At 39.1% G+C, this 17,436-nt stretch overlaps 2 protein-coding genes across 2 annotated transcripts; both read right to left on the bottom strand.

Moving 5' to 3' along the window:
- Positions 1-3,331: 3,331 nt before the first annotated feature.
- On the bottom strand, positions 3,332-4,439 carry LOC146519888 (uncharacterized). Its single transcript, XM_085157295.1, has 5 exons — positions 4,269-4,439; positions 4,024-4,128; positions 3,838-3,933; positions 3,615-3,746; positions 3,332-3,436 (listed from the first exon to the last, which is right to left on the bottom strand). The coding sequence occupies exons 1-5, from the start codon at positions 4,431-4,433 to the stop codon at positions 3,419-3,421; spliced, it is 516 nt and encodes a 171-aa protein (XP_085013421.1). The 5' UTR covers positions 4,434-4,439; the 3' UTR covers positions 3,332-3,418.
- A 77-nt stretch (positions 4,440-4,516) lies between these two features.
- On the bottom strand, positions 4,517-14,224 carry LOC146519887 (myosin heavy chain, fast skeletal muscle-like). Its single transcript, XM_085157303.1, is given in 37 exon segments — positions 4,517-4,651; positions 4,734-4,937; positions 5,030-5,338; positions 5,432-5,556; positions 5,690-5,855; positions 5,939-6,122; positions 6,205-6,401; positions 6,487-6,605; positions 6,755-6,881; positions 6,993-7,382; positions 7,487-7,577; positions 7,680-7,825; positions 7,928-8,104; positions 8,528-8,593; positions 8,596-8,808; positions 8,999-9,254; positions 9,358-9,494; positions 9,574-9,697; positions 9,811-9,928; positions 10,021-10,108; positions 10,193-10,272; positions 10,407-10,713; positions 10,801-10,971; positions 11,056-11,205; positions 11,306-11,424; positions 11,511-11,649; positions 11,743-11,846; positions 11,937-12,035; positions 12,434-12,497; positions 12,585-12,677; positions 12,770-12,881; positions 12,958-12,985; positions 13,160-13,316; positions 13,402-13,545; positions 13,644-13,866; positions 13,959-14,008; positions 14,198-14,224. Coding segments are annotated over 35 exon segments (5,343 nt in total). The 5' UTR covers positions 13,848-13,866; positions 13,959-14,008; positions 14,198-14,224.
- Between the last annotated feature and the right edge of the window lie 3,212 nt (positions 14,225-17,436).

The following is a 17,436-nucleotide window of genomic DNA, read 5'->3' as shown; positions in this document are numbered from 1 at the left end:
AGGTAGATGAGTGCAAGTTTTACATTGTTTTCTAAGTGTTTTAAAGATTCAAGCAATCTATTACAAACCCCCCAAAATTGTGGAGTGAGTAAAATAATATAAGTAACTGAACACTAATGCATGCAATACATTATTTAATTAACAATTAGAATAATTGACAATGACATACAATTTGACTCTTTTTCTGTACTCACCCGCCTTGGATGCCTGTCAGTTAGAGCAAACGCTCAGAGCTGCTGCTTTTATACACAACAGCTCTGCCTCCTCAGCATTTGCACTCTCCTCAATTTGGTCAGGAAATTCTGACACCTACGTGCTCGATATAGTAAAAAAGAAGTTAATTATCAAGTTTGATTTTTCTACATATGTATGTAGGATTTTACAAAGCTTTATGAAAAGCACACACAGACAAGCACACACATATATATAGTTTACAGACATACAAATATGTACATTTACAAATATATATATTTGTAAACAAATTAAATAAATAATACATATATATGTATATCTATCTATCTATCTATCTATCTATCTATATAGAAGGGACAGTTTATGGCTGTATATAACAATATACACTTAAGTATAATCTCACATATTAGTTACATTATACTTAAATTGCTGCATTTGTTTCTTTTTGAGTAACTCCAATCCTTCTTTTGAAGTGCAACAGAAACACATAAACAGTATTTTCACAATCAGTTTAGCTGCATTTCTTGTTGAAATAAATTATTTTAGTGATATATTTTTTAAGGTGATTGTGCTTATAAATATTTAGCACACCAGTAATTTCTACAGTAATCCTAGTGGTAAATTACAACAGTGCACTGCATGGTTTGTGAATTATTTATTCCAATCAATCTTGAAGGTAAACATATATCAAATTGAGTTTATACTAAGCTTATACATGTGCAATGTAATGTAAGTTTGATGTCATAGTCAGTAATGAGTTTTATATGTGGAGGAGTTTTGAAATGCCACTGGTGTATAGTTACAGGACGTAAAAATCTCACACATCGGATATAAAATTCAGGGCAAGACTTTGTGTTAATGCCAGGCCGGTGTTATATATCTCTACTAGGGACATAATGCAACGATGATAATTGAATACCAGAAAATTGTTTGTTATAAATAGTGTTAATGTGTATCTCTAATGAACAAAGAAACATACAACTGTTAAATTTTTATTTTTTTATTTATGAATAAGTGATAAATGATTAATGGAATGGAAAGTCTTGGGTCATAACCGGATTACCTTTCATTTCCAAGTTTTGCACAGACGTGGGTTAATATTTGCCATCTTACCAGAAGGTCATGAGGTACCATGGTCAAAAATAAATCCAGCGCAGCCAAGGAGCAGGGATTCGTGTTTGGCATAAGAGAAGGATATATTTATAGGACACATTTAGATATGTTGTTAACAACAAATCCCAGCCTGAAGGACATTTATCATCTCAACTTGTCTATTTAACTTTCAAATATATTTTCTTAAAAAAGCATGTGTATGTCTGTAAGGTTTATTGTAGAAAACAATACAAACTAAACAATAAAACAAAACCAAAAGACCTGAAAAACTTAAAATATGCTGTGTTTATTCATCGTAATTCCAAGAGTCGGGTAAAAATGCATGAAAAATGAGTCGATAAGGAGGGTTACAACCAAAACAGCCAAAAATGATCTATTTCCTCTTTTTAGCCATGGTATTGCCTAAGAACACATTATATATAGTGTTACAGACTATAATGTGTTATAATGCAGTGAAGTGTTGTAATGTTTTGTAGATGTACAGAGTGTTTAATCTAGAAATATATTTGTAAAATACTACCACAGTTCCACTGTACCCCTGGTTTTATGAGCACAGATAAGTCACTATGGCTTTTGCTTCTATCAGGAGCAAGCGCACTGACATTTCTTGAGGACAATAGAGCTTAGTTAACAAGTAAGGCAAAAGTCTTTGCTTAGGTGATATGCTGGGATCCAATAACATCTCCTTCTGTGGCATAGAATTCCTGAATGAAAGGTAGACGGAGATGAGTACATGCCCAGACTACTTACAGTGCCTCTTGAAAGTATAGCACTTCACTTGTTCTGCATTGTCTGATGTTACAGCCTTATTCCAAAATGTATTAAATAATTTTTTCACATTAAAAATCACCACAAGTAAAAGGTTTTGCTTGAGATGTATTAAAAATAATGAAATAAAAATATAAGGTAAACAAGTGTGGCAGAGGTGTGGTCTCGGGTCTGCTACAGAGGAGGGGTGACGCAATGAAGCCCAGAGGGACAGCACGGAGGCGTGGTGGGAACAGGTGCCTGGGCAGGCTGATTGACGATGGGTCTGTGTTTTCTGCTCTAGTGATGGCTGGGCAGAAGTGAGGTGGCAACGAACCAGGAGTGTCTGTGTCCTGGGCTGAAAGGCTACGAAAACCGCAGTTTGAATATTTTAATATTATATATTTAGATTATTTATATTATAATATTCAGAATATTTCTCCTATATTGGCTTCCCTTCATTGACTCGCTGTTAAATCCAGAATTAAATTTAAAATCCTGCTCCTCACATACAAGGTCTTAAATAATCAGGCCTTGTAGTACCATATCACCCCATTAGAGCACTTTGCTCTCGCACTGCAGGCTTTCTTGTTGTTCCCAGAGTATTTAAAAGTACAATGGGATGCAGAGCCTTCGGTTTTTAGGCCCCTCTTCTGTAAAGCCAGCTTCCAGTTTGGATTCGGGAGACAGATACTATCACTAATTTTAACATTAGGCTTAAAACTTTCCTTTTTGTTAAAGCATATAGTTAGGCTGGATCAGGTGACCCTCAATCCTCCCTTAGTTATGGTGGAATAGGTGTAGGCTGCTGGGGGATTCCCATGATGAATTTTGTATTTCTTCTTCAGTCACCTTTCTTGCTCACTATGTCATAACAGGCCTCTCAGCATTGACTCATACTTGCTATTAGTCTCTGGCTGCCTTCCACAGAATAGCTTTTGTCCTGTATTCCTCCCCTCACCCCAACCAGCTGCGACAGATGATCACCCTCCCTGAGCCTGGTTCTGCTGGAGTTGTCTTCCTGTTAAAAGGGAGTTTTTCTTTGCCACCAAAGTGCTTGCTTATAGGGGCACATATGATTATTGGGTTTTTCTCTGTATGTATCATTGTAGGGTCCACCTTACAATATAAAGCGCCTTCAGGTGACTGTTATTATGCTTTGGCATGCATAAATAAATTGAATTGAACTGAATTGATTGAACACTGTATTTTTTTTAATTCTGTGGCTTTCGTATAATAAAGAAGGTTATTAAATGTCATGAAATCATATTGAAAGAGTTTATTGAATTAATACATCATAATCAGACGATTTAATAGCTCGTTCATATTTTATGAACACTGTCAAAAGGTTCCAAAATGATGTCTCTTATTCAGCAGTTTCACCCTAGAAAAAACAATACAATTAGTAAAAACACAACTACATTTTACCACGTGTGACTTTATATAAGTATATACTCTGATTCTTTTGTTTAGACCAAATTAACAATATAAAAATCTTTTATCAAACAACAACAAATTTACCTTAACAAAAGGTTTGTATAAAATGGGATCAGATGAATTACCTTTCCAACATCACGGCTCTTGGCTCTCAGTTTGTTGACCTGAGATTCAGCAATGTCAGCACGTTCCTGAGCTTCCTCCATCTCATGCTGGACCTTTCTCAGTCTGGACATGTGGGTGTTGGCCTGTTCTTCCTGTACAGTATTACAGAGTGTGGATTAAAAAAAATCTTGTCATACATCATATATGTTAATATATATATAATTGCAAAATAGATTTACTCACAGCCTCCTCAGCCTGTCTCTTGTAACCCTTGACTTTGAGCTGCAGCTTGTCCACCAGATCCTGAAGTCTCACCAAATTCTTCTTGTCCTCCTCAGTCTGCATAGATAACAAACTGTTACTGACGGCTAAAGAAGAAACAATTTAGGAACTTAAATATATTAAATATTTAGGTAAATGTGCAATCACCTGGTAGGTGAGCTCCTTTACTCTCCTCTCATATTTGCGGACTCCTTTAACAGCATCAGATCCACGTCTCTGCTCAGCTTCAACTTCAGCTTCCAGTTCACGGACCTTTAATGCCATGATAAATAATCAGCTTTTAATAAATATTAAGAGTTCAGAGAAGAAAATAGGTGGAGATTATGTGATGGAGTCAAAGTGTTTTTTTTTTTCTTTTTAAATATTTGAATAATAGTTCAAGAACAACATACCCTGGACTCCAGTTTCTGGAGCTGTTTCTTGCCACCCTTCATGGCGAGGTTCTCTGCCTCATCCAGACGGTGCTGCAGGTCCTTGACTGTGACCTCCAGGTTCTTCTTCATCCTCTCCAGGTGAGCACTGGTGTCCTGCTCCTTTTTCAGCTCCTCAGCCATCATGGCAGCCTGAAATTATGGGTGGTGTTGGCATTATTGATCAAGCATGAACAAGAATTTTGAAAAGATAAGATGCTTGTAAAGTACTAACTTACATCAGTGATAGCCTTTTTGGCCTTCTCCTCAGCATTTCTTGCTTCTTGAACTGCATCATCCACCTCACTCTGAACCTGGACAAGATCAGCTTCCAGCTTCTTCTTGGTGTTCAAAAGACTGGTGCTCTGAATGAAAGAGAAACAGTTTTAATGATGTGATTCTCACTCTCTAATGTCTCAAAAGTTTTGTAAGGTAATGAATAACAACCTGAGAGTGAAGCAGTCCGACACGCTCGCTAGCATCAACCAACTCCTGCTCAGCTACTTTGCGTCCTCTCTCTGTCTGCTCCAGAGCGGCTCTCAGCTCCTCAATCTCAGCTACCATCAGACCATTTCTGCGCTCCACCATGGCGACCTGCTCCTTCATGTCTTCCTGTCCTCTGACTGCGTCATCCAGGTGCAGTTGGGCATCCTGATAACAAGCAAGCAACCATTCAAAGAAAAAAACCCAAATGCAATTTACTCTGTCTTACTCTGTCTGAAAAAAATAATCTACCAACTCACCTTGAGCTGTCCTTGGACATTCCTCAGTTGTTTCTGGGCCTCAGCAGCCTGTCTGTTGGCATGGCTCAGCTGAATCTCCATCTCATTCAGGTCTCCCTCCATCTTCTTCTTGATTCTCAGGGCATCATTCCTGCTCCTGACCTCAGCATCAAGAGTGCTCTGCATGGAGTCAGTCACCCTCTGGCTGTTCCTTTTGATCTGCTCCATCTCCTCGTCCTTCTCTGCCAGCTTCCTGTCAATCTCACCTTTTACCTGGTTTAGCTCAAGCTGAACACGAAGGATCTTGGCCTCCTCATGCTCCAGAGTTCCCTTTAAATAAAGGGTTATTTCAAAATAAACTGGAGAAGGGATACGTTTACAAATTTAATTACAAACAAAGTACATTTTTATAAAATACATTACCTCAGCTTCCTCCAGAGCTGTCTGAATTTCAGACTTCTCAGTCTCAACAGTCTTCTTGGCTTTTTCCATCTCATGGATGCTCTTTCCTGTCTCACCAATCTGCTCAGTCAGATCTGAGATCTCCTCTACAGAGCAAACACAGCCAAGAGTTTTAGTACTTGGAGCTGATATATGCAGATGTTTTTGCCACAACATAACATATAAATGAATATAAACATTAGAATCATATCCATATGATCTATAGCAAGATAAGCATACGCTGCAGGTTCTTGTTCTCTCTCTTCATGGTCTCCAGTTGATCCAGAGCCTCTTCATATGAGTTCTTCATCTTGAACAACTCAGTGCTGAGAGAACGAGCCTCCTTTTGGGCTCCTTCCAGCTCTGCCTGGCTCTCCTCATACTTCTGTTTCCATTCTGCCAGGACCTATGTTATTGTAGGTTAATTAGTTGGTTATTATTATGGGTGTGTCCCTCTTCATATTATATTAGTTATGCTTAAAACTTTACCTTATCAAAGTTCCTCTGCTTCTTGTCAAGGTTGGCAGCCAGAGCATTAGCTCTCTCCACATCAATCATGAGGTCCTCCACCTCACTCTGCAGCCTCTGCTTGGTCTTCTCCAGTGAGGCACACTTGGAGTTCACAGCCTCAATGGATTCCTCAGCCTCCTGCAGGCGTTGGGCAAGCTTTTTCCTGTCGTTAAAATTATTTTGTATTGATTAAGAGTGAAACAACTGTGACAACTAATTTAAACAATGAAAGTATGGTGACTTACTTGGCCTCCTCCAGCTCCTCAGTGCGCTGGATGGCATCAGTCTCATATTTGGATCGCCACTGAGCCACCTCACTGTTGGCCTTGGACATTCCTCGCTGCAGCTCAGCCTTGGCCTCCTGCTCCTCCTCAAACTGCTCTCTGAGCAGGTCACAGTCATGACGTGCTGACTGAACAGCATGAGCCAGGGCGTTCTTGGCCTGTTGAACACAATCAATGTCAGATGGACAAATTTTTATGTTGAAATGACTTTGTATATATGAAAGAAGAAAATACAGTTCAGACCTTCACTTCCTCCTCAACGTGTCTCTTCAGTTCCTCAATCTGCTGAGTGAAGGCCTGCTTGCCTCTTGTGAGCTGAGAAATGAGAGCTTCTTTCTCCTCAAGCTGCCGACTGAACTCACCTGTAATTAACACACATGTATTAAGCCCAGTTTGTTAATTTCATCAACTGATTGCTTGTTGTTTGGGTCACTTGTATGAGACTAATATATGTAAGTGTGTAAAACTGTGAACCCACCAAGAGACGGTTTCTTTGTTATACATCACTTACCATTCTCTGTCTGAAGTCTCGCCTTCTGGGCATTAATGTCATTCAGCTGACGAACATTCTCATCATTTTTAGCTTTGAGTTCACTCAGTTGATCCTCAAGAGTCCTGCACATTTTCTCCAAGTTGCCCTGTCAACAAGTAATGTCATATCCATGTTAACAGTTAATGAGAATATCCTTTGGAGGTCCTGAAATGTAAAAAAGAAAAGAAAATGTGTTCTCTGTAAACAATGTCCATACCTTTGCTTTAGCAACAGCCTCCATGTTGCTGGAGAGGTCATCAATCTCCATCTTGTACTCGGTCTTCTCTTTCTCCAGCTTCTGTTTGACACGCTGGAGGTTGTCGATTTGCTCTCCGAGCTCTGCAACAGTGTCAGCCTGCTTCTTACGGAGAGCTGCTGCAGTAGCTTCATGCTGCAGAGTTGATTCCTCAAGATCACGACGCAGTTTCTGGAACTCAGCCTCTCGCTTCTTGTTCATCTCAATCTGAGCAGCTGTTGCTCCACCAGCTTCCTCGAGCCTCTCACTGATCTCTTCAAGCTCCCTGGAGAGGTCGGCTCTCTGCTTCTCTATCTTAGCCCGAGCTGCCCTCTCAGCCTCAATCTCCTCTTCCAGCTCCTTAATACGAGTCTAGTTTGAAATTAATTGTTTAATTATCAGTGAGAACCTTAAATAGCATTCTTTTTGAATTATAATGAACATTACTTATTACAAACACTGGTCATTAGTGTTACCTGCATTTCCTTGATTTTTTTCTGAAGTTGAGCACCAAGGGATTGTTCATCCTCAATCTTGCTGAGAAGTTGGCTGATTTCAAAGTCTTTCCTTGGTGTGGAATAAGACAGGTTTTGGTATCACAGCACATGTGATTATTTCTATACAATTTTTGATAAGAGTATTTTTTATGATACCAAAAAAATGCCCTACTTCTTGATTTTCTCGTCAGACTGCTGCTTGTCATTCTCCAGATCCATTATGGATTCCTGGGCCAGTTTCAAATCTCCCTCCAGCTTCCTCTTGGCTCTCTCAAGGTCCATGCGGAGCTTCTTCTCTTGCTCCAGTGAACCCTCAAGCTATAAAGTCATACAAAATCATCAGTTGAATAAAGTAGACAATCACTTAGTGCTACCAATTTTCCTATAAAAACAAACACATCATTATTATAGTTTTCTTACATCATCAACTTGTTGTTCCAGCTTTGTCTTGGACTTGGTCAGAGTGTTGACTTTGTCTTCCTCTGCCTGGAGATCATCCAGTGTTTGCTGATGGGCCTCTTGTAAGGCTTTCTTCTCCTTTGTTAACTTGGCAATTAACTCATCTTGAGATGCCATCTCCTCTGTCAGGTTTTTCACCTGAAATAATGTGTATATATTAAGCTTAATTTTGTTTGAGATTTTGCTGAACGTTTAAGGCAGTGGTCCCCAACCCCCGGGCCTCGGACCGGTACCGGTCCGTGAGTTGTTTAGTACCGGGCCGCGAGAGTTGAGGCTCAGGTGTAAAATGTATGGTTTTCAGGATTTTTATCGGTTTTTAGCGTTATTTTGTTATCGTTTTTATTGTTAACTCGGTTTTCCTGGGTCTTTTCACATGTGTTATGAATAAATCTTCTTTTTTACGGTACCGGTACTAGTTTTATTTTGTTGTATTTATCCGCGACACCTTAAATGCCGGTCCATGGCGCGAAAAAGGTTGGGGACCGGTGCTTTAAGGTGTCTATTCAAAGAAAACATTACATGCTTTAATTGAACTAAGAATACAATCACTATGAACTGAACCTTGTTTTCTGTGGCATGTTTCTCCTTCTCCAAAGTGGAGAAGGAGAAACATGGCCAAGCCTTGGCCAAACTTTGGCCAAGGTGAGCTCCAAGTCATCAATGTCCTTCTTCAGCTCAGAGCATTCATCCTCCAGCTTCCTCTTCTTAGCAGTCAGCTCAGCATTGATTTCCTCTTCATCCTCCAGTCTCTCACTTGTCTCTTTGAGTTTGGCCTCGAGCTGGATTTTGCTCTTAATGAGTCCCTCACACCTTTCTTCAGCATCAGAGAGATTGTCAACTTCCTATAATACATGTTGAACACACAAGTTAGATTATTTGTGAGTCACATTGTCCTAGTGTTTTCCTGATCGTAATTTTAACTACACTTTTAGCAAATAAATAATCAGATGAAGAGACAAACACGTGGCCTATTGATATCTAACTTATATACGTCAACTATAGGTGTAATATATACTTTTCTCCACTACTTACTGCAGCCACTTGAAGTTGCAGGTCATTCTTCTCCTGCAGCAGGCCGACCATCTTCTCTTCCAGTTCCTTCTTCTTGGCCAGAGCAGCAGCCAGGTCTGTCTGCATCTTCTCATAGTTCTCCTTCATGTTCTGCAACTCCTTCTCAGTCTCAGCACTCTTCAGAAGAGGCTTGATCTTGAAGTACAGTTTCAGCCATGGCCAGTTCTTGACATTCATGAAAGAACGGATGTTGTACTGGATGGTGTAGATAGATTCTCTAAAAACCAAACATGAGAATGTTACTTTTATTGTAGTAGGATCTTTTTATAACAAAGGAAATGCAAAAGAGAAAACAAAATAGTTAAGTATAATAATGTTACCTCCTCTCCATCATCTTCACAAACTCTTTCCTCATGACGTATCCTCTGCAGAGAGCCTGAGTCATGGTCACCAGCTCAGCCAGTTTCTCATCTCTCATCTCCTCAAGAGTGCCAAGCAGACCAGCTTTGAAGAACACCTATTTAATCATTGAAAGCATAAGTACAAGTGCAAATGGACAGTGTTTTGTTAATGTCTATTAATATAATGAAGTGTACCTTTGTGTGCCCAAACATGTACTGTGTGTGATCCACATCAATGGAGCCAAGCAGCTTCTCTGAAGCTTTCTTGTTGTCAATGAACTGTCCCTCAGGGATGACGCTGGCATTCAACACTTTGTATCTTCAAGAGAAAATCATGTTGTTACTTAGATTTTTCTTTCATTATATTCAAGTTTCCCCTTTACATGAACAATGAAACCATTTTTCCTTTCCAATATTGTAATGTGCTGTCACCTCTGCTTGAAGTCACCATAGAGGATTCTGCTGGGGAAACCCTTTCTGCAGATTCTGATGCCCTCCAGTACACCGTTACACCTCAGCTGGTGGATGACCAGGAAGTTCTCCATAAGGCCTGAGAGTCAGAAATGCATAATGTTTCAAATCATTTCTATATTCTTACTGTCATTTTTACAGTTAATATTACTGTGGGGTCCTGTGAGGTACCTGGGGTCTTTGTCTCATTGGGAATCAAGCAACGGACAAAGTGAGGATGAGTGCTTCTTAAGTTGGTCATCAGCTTGGCTAGATTCTCCTGTAGATCAACATCATTAGATAATAGGTTAATAGTAGTTAATAATATTTAAATATGAAGTTTTAATTTGTTTTCTATACGTACTCTGAAAAGAGCAGACACAGTCTGGAAGGAACCACCCTTCTTCTTACCACCCTTCTTGCCACCACCACCACCAGCAGCCTCTGTTTTCATAAACAGTAAATTTCATCAATGGAATTAAAAAAATATTTTTTACAGTATAATTTTAGCCTGCAGTATGCACATTGTAGCTATCTGTACTGGACATGGGAGTTTGTGAGCACTTTTTTTTTCTTACCTTCAGCTCCAGCATGGGCTGCGTACAGGAAGCCCAGCAGTTTGTTTGAAGACTTCTGGTAGAGCTGCACAACTGAGTCATTCAGTGGGTCCTTGTTCTTATCCAGCCAGCCAGTGATATTGTAGTCCACTGTACCAGCATAGTGAACCAGGGAGAAGTGTGCCTCAGCCTTGCCCTTTGCAGGCTTTGGTTTCTCAAATGCTTTGGTCTTGCCAAGATGCTGATCGTGCAGCTTGTTCTTGAACGTTGTGTCGGAGGCCTTGGGGAACATGCACTCCTCTTCAAGGATGGAGAAGATGCCCATTGGCTGAGAAAATGGCACATGTCATATTAAAATTTCAACAGAGATAACATATGCAACCACACGTACATTTCTTCCTGAGCAGCTGTTTACCTTCTCAATAAGCTCAATGCAGGCAGCCAAGTCCATACCAAAGTCAATGAACTCCCATTGAATGCCTTCTTTCTTGTACTCCTCTTGCTCCAGGACAAACATGTGATGGTTGAAAAACTGTTGCAGTTTCTCATTGGTGAAGTTGATGCAGAGTTGCTCCAAGCTGTTGAACTGTAATAGTACAAACATGTCTAACTTCATGGCAATACAGTATTTAACATTTAGCAAATGTGGTGAAATGTCTCAAGTGCTCACATCAAAGATCTCAAACCCAGCGATATCCAGCACTCCAATGAAGAACTGTCTGGGCTGCTTTGTGTCTAGCATCTCATTGATACGGATAACCATCCACAAGAACATTTTCTCATAGATAGATTTGCACAGAGCCGAGACAGCATTGTTGACCTGGCGAACAAGAATTTATAATTATACAAAACTATATGAATACAGCTATAATGTTTATAATTATAATATGGATAATACAAGTCTCCCTTTTTTAAATTACCTGTGGGACGGTCTGACCTTTGGTCACCATCTCATTGCCAACCTTGACTCTTGGGTAGCACAAAGCTTTCAGCATATCAGCCGAGTTCAGGCCCAGTAGGTACGCAATCTTGTCAGCCACTGTTGGATTAAAACAAATCATTATAATACCTAATAAATACAAATTACTGCAAACATTTTTCCATTTTAGAAATTTTTCACAATACCCTCAGTGCCATCAGGTTCAGCCTGCTCTTCACGCTGCTTCTGCTTGAATTTCATGTTGCCATGATGCATCACAGCACCAGTCAGCTTGTAGATGCTTAACTTCTCATCAGCACTAAAGCCCAAGATGTCAATAGCAGTCTGTAAGAAAAAAATGAAATCAGCTATTAATAAATAAAACAAAAGAACATATTTATGGTTAAGTATAAAATTCTGTGTCAAATGTGATTTTACATCTGTTGCAATGAACTCCTCCACATCATTGATGCTCTTGACAGTGATTTCACCCTGACTGATCATTGGATAGTCATAAGGGTTAGTTGTGATCAGAAGAGCCTCTGAAAGGAGAAATGAAGTTAACTTGTTTTTTGCTTAGAATGTGATCTTAATGGTTTTAAAATTTAAATTTAGGTGTCCTGTTAACATACCCAGAAGCTCAGGCTTGTGGCCTGTCATCAGCTGATAGAAGATATGGTAGCTCCTCTCAGCAGACAACTGGAAGGTGACACGGGACTTCTCCAGCAGATCTAAGGACAACAGATTAATTTTGACACTGTAGACATGAGACATCACAGTAAAAACTACAAAATGGATCATACACACATTCCTTGGCTGTCATTTGGGGTGTTTGAAACTTTTTTCAGTTTTGTTGCTTTACTAATAAAGTGCTTCACAGTATACCTTATTATACTTTAAATGTTCTGTGAAGATGCAATATGTTCCTACTTATACTAACACGCATGATAACTACTGGGTTACAGTATATAACTTACATATATAGTGTAACCAAACTGTTCATGCATCCGTGTGTTTCACCAAAACAGACAATATTACTTCTTCTGAAATTAAGTGACTCATCTCTTTATGTGCTGTAAAATAATTTCTATCACAGATAATGGTAATTTACACTGTGGTTCAAACTTACATGTTTCAATATCAGCTGAAGACAGCTTGCCAGATGTGCCAAAGTGAATCCTGATGAATTTACCCTACAGGGGTAGATCTTTATTAATATTGCCTTTCATGAGAGCAAGTAGTAAAAAGCTCATTTACATTAACTTGTTTTAATCACTTACAAAACGAGAGGAGTTGTCATTCCTCACAGTCTTGGCATTACCGTAGGCCTCCAACAGAGGGTTGGCAGCAACAATCTGATCCTCAAGAGAGCCCTGCAAGAATATATTGTGTTTATGTGAGGTGATCTTCCCAAATCAATTTTCTTTTTTGTCACAAAGACTTTGATGCAGAATAAAGAATCTACCTGCATTTTGCCAGGTGTTGGCTCAGCCTTCTTAGCTCCAAGAGCTGCAATTGTTGCAAAGTACTGGATGACACGTTTGGTGTTGACAGTCTTTCCCGCGCCGGATTCCCCACTGGGATTTAGGGGACACATTGTTAAAATGCCTTAAAGTTTTTATAGATTTTTAATGTAGTTTTTATTATACTCACGTAATCAGGACAGACTGGTTCTCACGATCTAAAAGAAAAACATATAAGCATGTCTTGAATAATCTTAGGATTCATTTATTTCCTATCACTTATAAGTAGCTATGTGCTAAGAAGCAATTTTTTTCACACAATTATTAATGGTCGTCTCTTTAAGTAGAAGTCCTAAATGCATTTAAAGGCTTTAATAGGGAATTGAGCTTACCAGTGAGCATGAACTGATAGGCATTGTCAGAGATGGAGAAGATGTGGGGTGGAGCCTCAATCCTCTTCTTTCCTCTGTATGCTGCTACACATGTAGCATCATATACAGGAAGCCACTTGTAGGGATTGACAACAACGCAGAACAACCCAGAGTAGGTCTGTATCATAGAGAATAAATATCATTTAAACATTTACAGATCAGCATGATACTTTCCTCTCACACACAGCAATGTGAAAACTTACGTAGATCATCCATGATGCATAACGCTCTTTGAGGTTAAACAACACAGATGGCTCATTAAGGTGGGTCATCATGGCCATGCCCTCCATCTTATCAAACTTTGGAGGGTTTCTAGGGTGGATTTCATCGTCCTTTACAGTGACCGTCTGAATAGAAAATTAAGATCACTTAGAAAAAAATCAGCTTTCAAAGTTCGGCACTATATATTTGACAAATAGATAAAGTACATTGATATTTGATCTACCTTTCCTCCGTCTGTCTCAACAGTGGCTTTACCACCCTCCTTCTTGGTAAGTTTCCCCTTGACATACATCTCATCAGCATCAGTCACAAAGAAGGCCGTCTTGGCATCAAATGGAGCAGTCTGGGCCTCAATCCTCTCTTTTTCTGGCTTGCGGAGGTAAATGGCCGCTGGGCCATATTGCGCCATCTCCGCGTCTGTGCTCATGGTGGCACTTTACTAGAGACTGAAAATATGATGGATTGAACATAATTCAAACACTGTACTCATTATACAAACCATAATTGACATCCATTCTTTTTGATTCGTGGATTTTACCTCAGCTGATGCAAACAGAAATTCCTTGGTATCCTGTGTATGTCAAGGTGCTATAAAATAAGTAAACGTATATCAATGGACATTTTACTCTTCAGTTTAAGAATCCATTCAAAAAGCAAAATTTTCATTGCCATTAAAAAATGTAATAACCCAACACTTAAAAGTGTAAAATATAAACTTAATGAGAGCATAATACACAGTAGATAAAACATGGTAGCTGAATCCTTTACTTTACTCACCCGTCTTAGATGCCTGTCAGTTAGAGCAAATGTCCAGAGCTGCTGCTTTTATAAACAACGGCTCTGCTTCCTCAGCATTTACACTCTCCTTAGTTTGGTCACGAATGTCTGACACCTTTCTTCTTGATACTGATATGGTCAAAAATAAATGAATTATTTTGATTAATTTTCCACATATGAAATCCTTCTTTTCTTATAAAACACATTTTTTAAATAAAAGAAATAAAATGTAAAATTCTCATGTTAATATAGCCCGATTCCTTAATGAAAAAAAATATTGCCAATGTATTTTGGTTCATATATTCCTTCAAATGATTATGCTCGTAAATATGGAAAATGTACAAAATTGGCTCAAAAGATAGATATGTTCATTTTTCAACATCATAGGGATTAGGATTAAAGAAAAGAAATTAATCAGTTGAGCTTATCTATTTGATTTTCAATTTTTTTTTCATGAAGAGTAGTCAGGTGTCAAAAGCAATATGTTGTGTGTTTTCACTCTAATTCCAAGGGCCAGGTGGAATTACAACTGCAGAGCAGACACAGCATTACAACCAAAAATGGAAACATTTTACTCTGCTTTTTTTAGCCCTAGTATTATAGAAGAACACATTACACAGATTGCAGTCTAATGTCGTAGTGCTTTGCGAGGTGTAGAGTATTAAGTGTTTAATGTCATAATACTCTAAGGAACACTCTACTCTATGTCATAATACTCTAAGGAACTCTGTGCGCCCCTAAATTTATGGATGCTCTTCAATGCATCCATCAAAATATGAATGTATGTGAATGTTACAGAATTCATTCTGTTGTTGTGATTTGGCACTATATAAATAACATTGAATTGAATTGAATTGAATTGAATTCAAAGACAATGGCAGTTGTATTAAACGCATTGAGGCAATCCTCGACGGGAATCCTCATTTTCGCCAGTTCAGAGGATTTTCGGCTTGATGGACGATCTGCACAAAGCCCAGGAGACAATGCAAACTCGGGAACTCCCGGGATTCAGCACTGAAGCAGCAGCAGCAGTGGACAGAGCTCTAAATGATGCAACAGTGGCAAAGACATGAAAATAGGATTTCTGCATTTTCTGTATTTCCTACCCTAATAAGACTCCACTTTGAACATTTTTTATATTTACTTTACTGTCTTCATTTGTTTGTTCATTTGTTTTACTATGACAACCGTTCCGTTAGATTTTTAATATTTATGCAAAAGAGTGATTTAGGAACTTTAGATCTAACTCTCACCATGAAAGACCTTAGATCAGGAGTGAGTGGTAAGGGCCTTGAAGTCCAGTTTGTCCTAATTGTGGTCTCATTTTGGGTCATTCGATCCAGCACTGGATGCCTCCTTGTCCTTTTGGACATTCTCTCCACCAGTGTCCACATTCTCCACATGTATTCCAGGTAGCGTACACTTCATAATTTAAGAGTGGCGGACAGAGGTGGGTAGTAACGAGTTACATTTACTCCGTTACATTTACTTGAGTAAGTTTTTGAAAAAAATGTACTTTTAAAGTACCTTTTTTGCACGATACTTTTTACTTTTACTTGAGTACATTTGTGAAGAAGAAACTGTACTTTTACTCCGCTGCATTTGCAAAATTCGACTCGTTACTTTTTAAAAAATAATTTGTTTAACACATTAGATAATATGCCGCCAGTGGAGTTTCCAGTAACTTTTTTACCAATGAGATGTGGCCATGCAGTCACATGACCAGTTTGAAACTGTGGCGGGCAGAGCGGCCCAAGCATTTCAAAGTAGCGGACACACAGAAAGAAGAAACATGAAAACATGGCAGAGTCTACGCTAGAGCTGAAGAGGATGAACAGCATTTTCCTCACATACAAAGATTGTTTCGCTTAAAAGCAGTACAAAAGAACAGCTATGTCTTCAGTGTCGGTGTCTTCAGTGAGACTTTTCAGCCTGAAACAATTCAACTCGTGTAACTGAGGGAACGGTAAGTTTTCTCTAAATATCTTTTTAGCTGAGGTTAGCTGGATGTCAGTCTTATGTGCAGCTGTGTCGAGCTCGAGCTGCGAGTCATATTTTCGGCGCTACGTTGTAGTGAGATAAGTTTGTGGGTGTTTTGTGCAGCTTCGGCAGTCTTTTTAACTGCTCGCTGGTTAGCTAGCGTGAGCTAACAGCTAGCCTGGTTAAACAAGCTAGAGTTCCACCAACATGCAAACAGCTCTTCTCTACTCCTTTAACTGTTAAAACAGAAGGCAATACTGCGACTGAAAGGGTTTATTATGTGAAACAGCAGCTTGTTTAGTTTAAACAGTCTGCATTAAGCTGGGCAAACACTGTGCGATTTCTTTCAGTCACGTTATTCCACTCCTGCTCAAACTGTACAATTGAATCGTAGGGGTTAGAAGTTCATAGGTCACGATGCAAGGTCTCACACTATACAGCCTGATGCGACCTGAGTGCTCAAACTGTGCGTCCATAAGATGAAGCTTATCATACAAAATCTGTCCCTCGCTCGCCCTCTCTGTCTTTCACTCACACAGACACACACATGATCAACTTTGCTAAATTACTAATGAAAAACATTGACCAGGCAGCTGGGATTGAGCAGCAATGTCCATCCAACTCTTTTCATGGTTGTAGTAGTCGTGATAATTTTGTGAGGCCACATTGAAAAGACTCGGATACAGAAGCGTAGAGCTGCCACCCAGGCAAAAGAAAAATAGAGCTATATCACGCTATAACATAAAAAGTATATTATTATTGTTCTAACAATATACCTTTCACGTTTGAACAATATAATATCACGTTATTACAATATACAGAATTATCACATTCGTACAATATAAATATTATATTGTACGAATGTGATATTATATTGTTCAAACGTGAAAGGTATATTGCACGAACATGAAAAGTATATTGTTAGAACAATAAACTTTTCACGTTAAAATGTAATATAGCTCTATTTTTCTTTTGCCTGTGTGGCAGCTCTATGCTTATGTATTCGGATGAGCTTGCCAAAGTTCTACAAGTTGTGCCTCCATCTCTTGTGTCCAGATCACACGCTGCACTGCCGTGCTGCTCCACCTTTTCACTTCCATTTCTGTGTTTGTGCGTGCGTAGTGTGAGAGGATGCGTTGAGGGGCGACAGGATTTCAAACAGGTTTGATTATCTTGCGACCATACGATTGATGATTGGGAGCTGGTTGTGAGGTGTTAACTGCTTTTCGTTACCCCATGTATACTACACGATGCACACA

This window comes from Neolamprologus multifasciatus, chromosome 4 (genome assembly GCF_963576455.1).
Source record: "Neolamprologus multifasciatus chromosome 4, fNeoMul1.2, whole genome shotgun sequence".
Taxonomy (NCBI): Eukaryota; Metazoa; Chordata; class Actinopteri; order Cichliformes; family Cichlidae; genus Neolamprologus; species Neolamprologus multifasciatus.
Note: the sequence above shows the minus strand (reverse complement) of the source record. Positions and strands in the feature narration are given on the sequence as shown.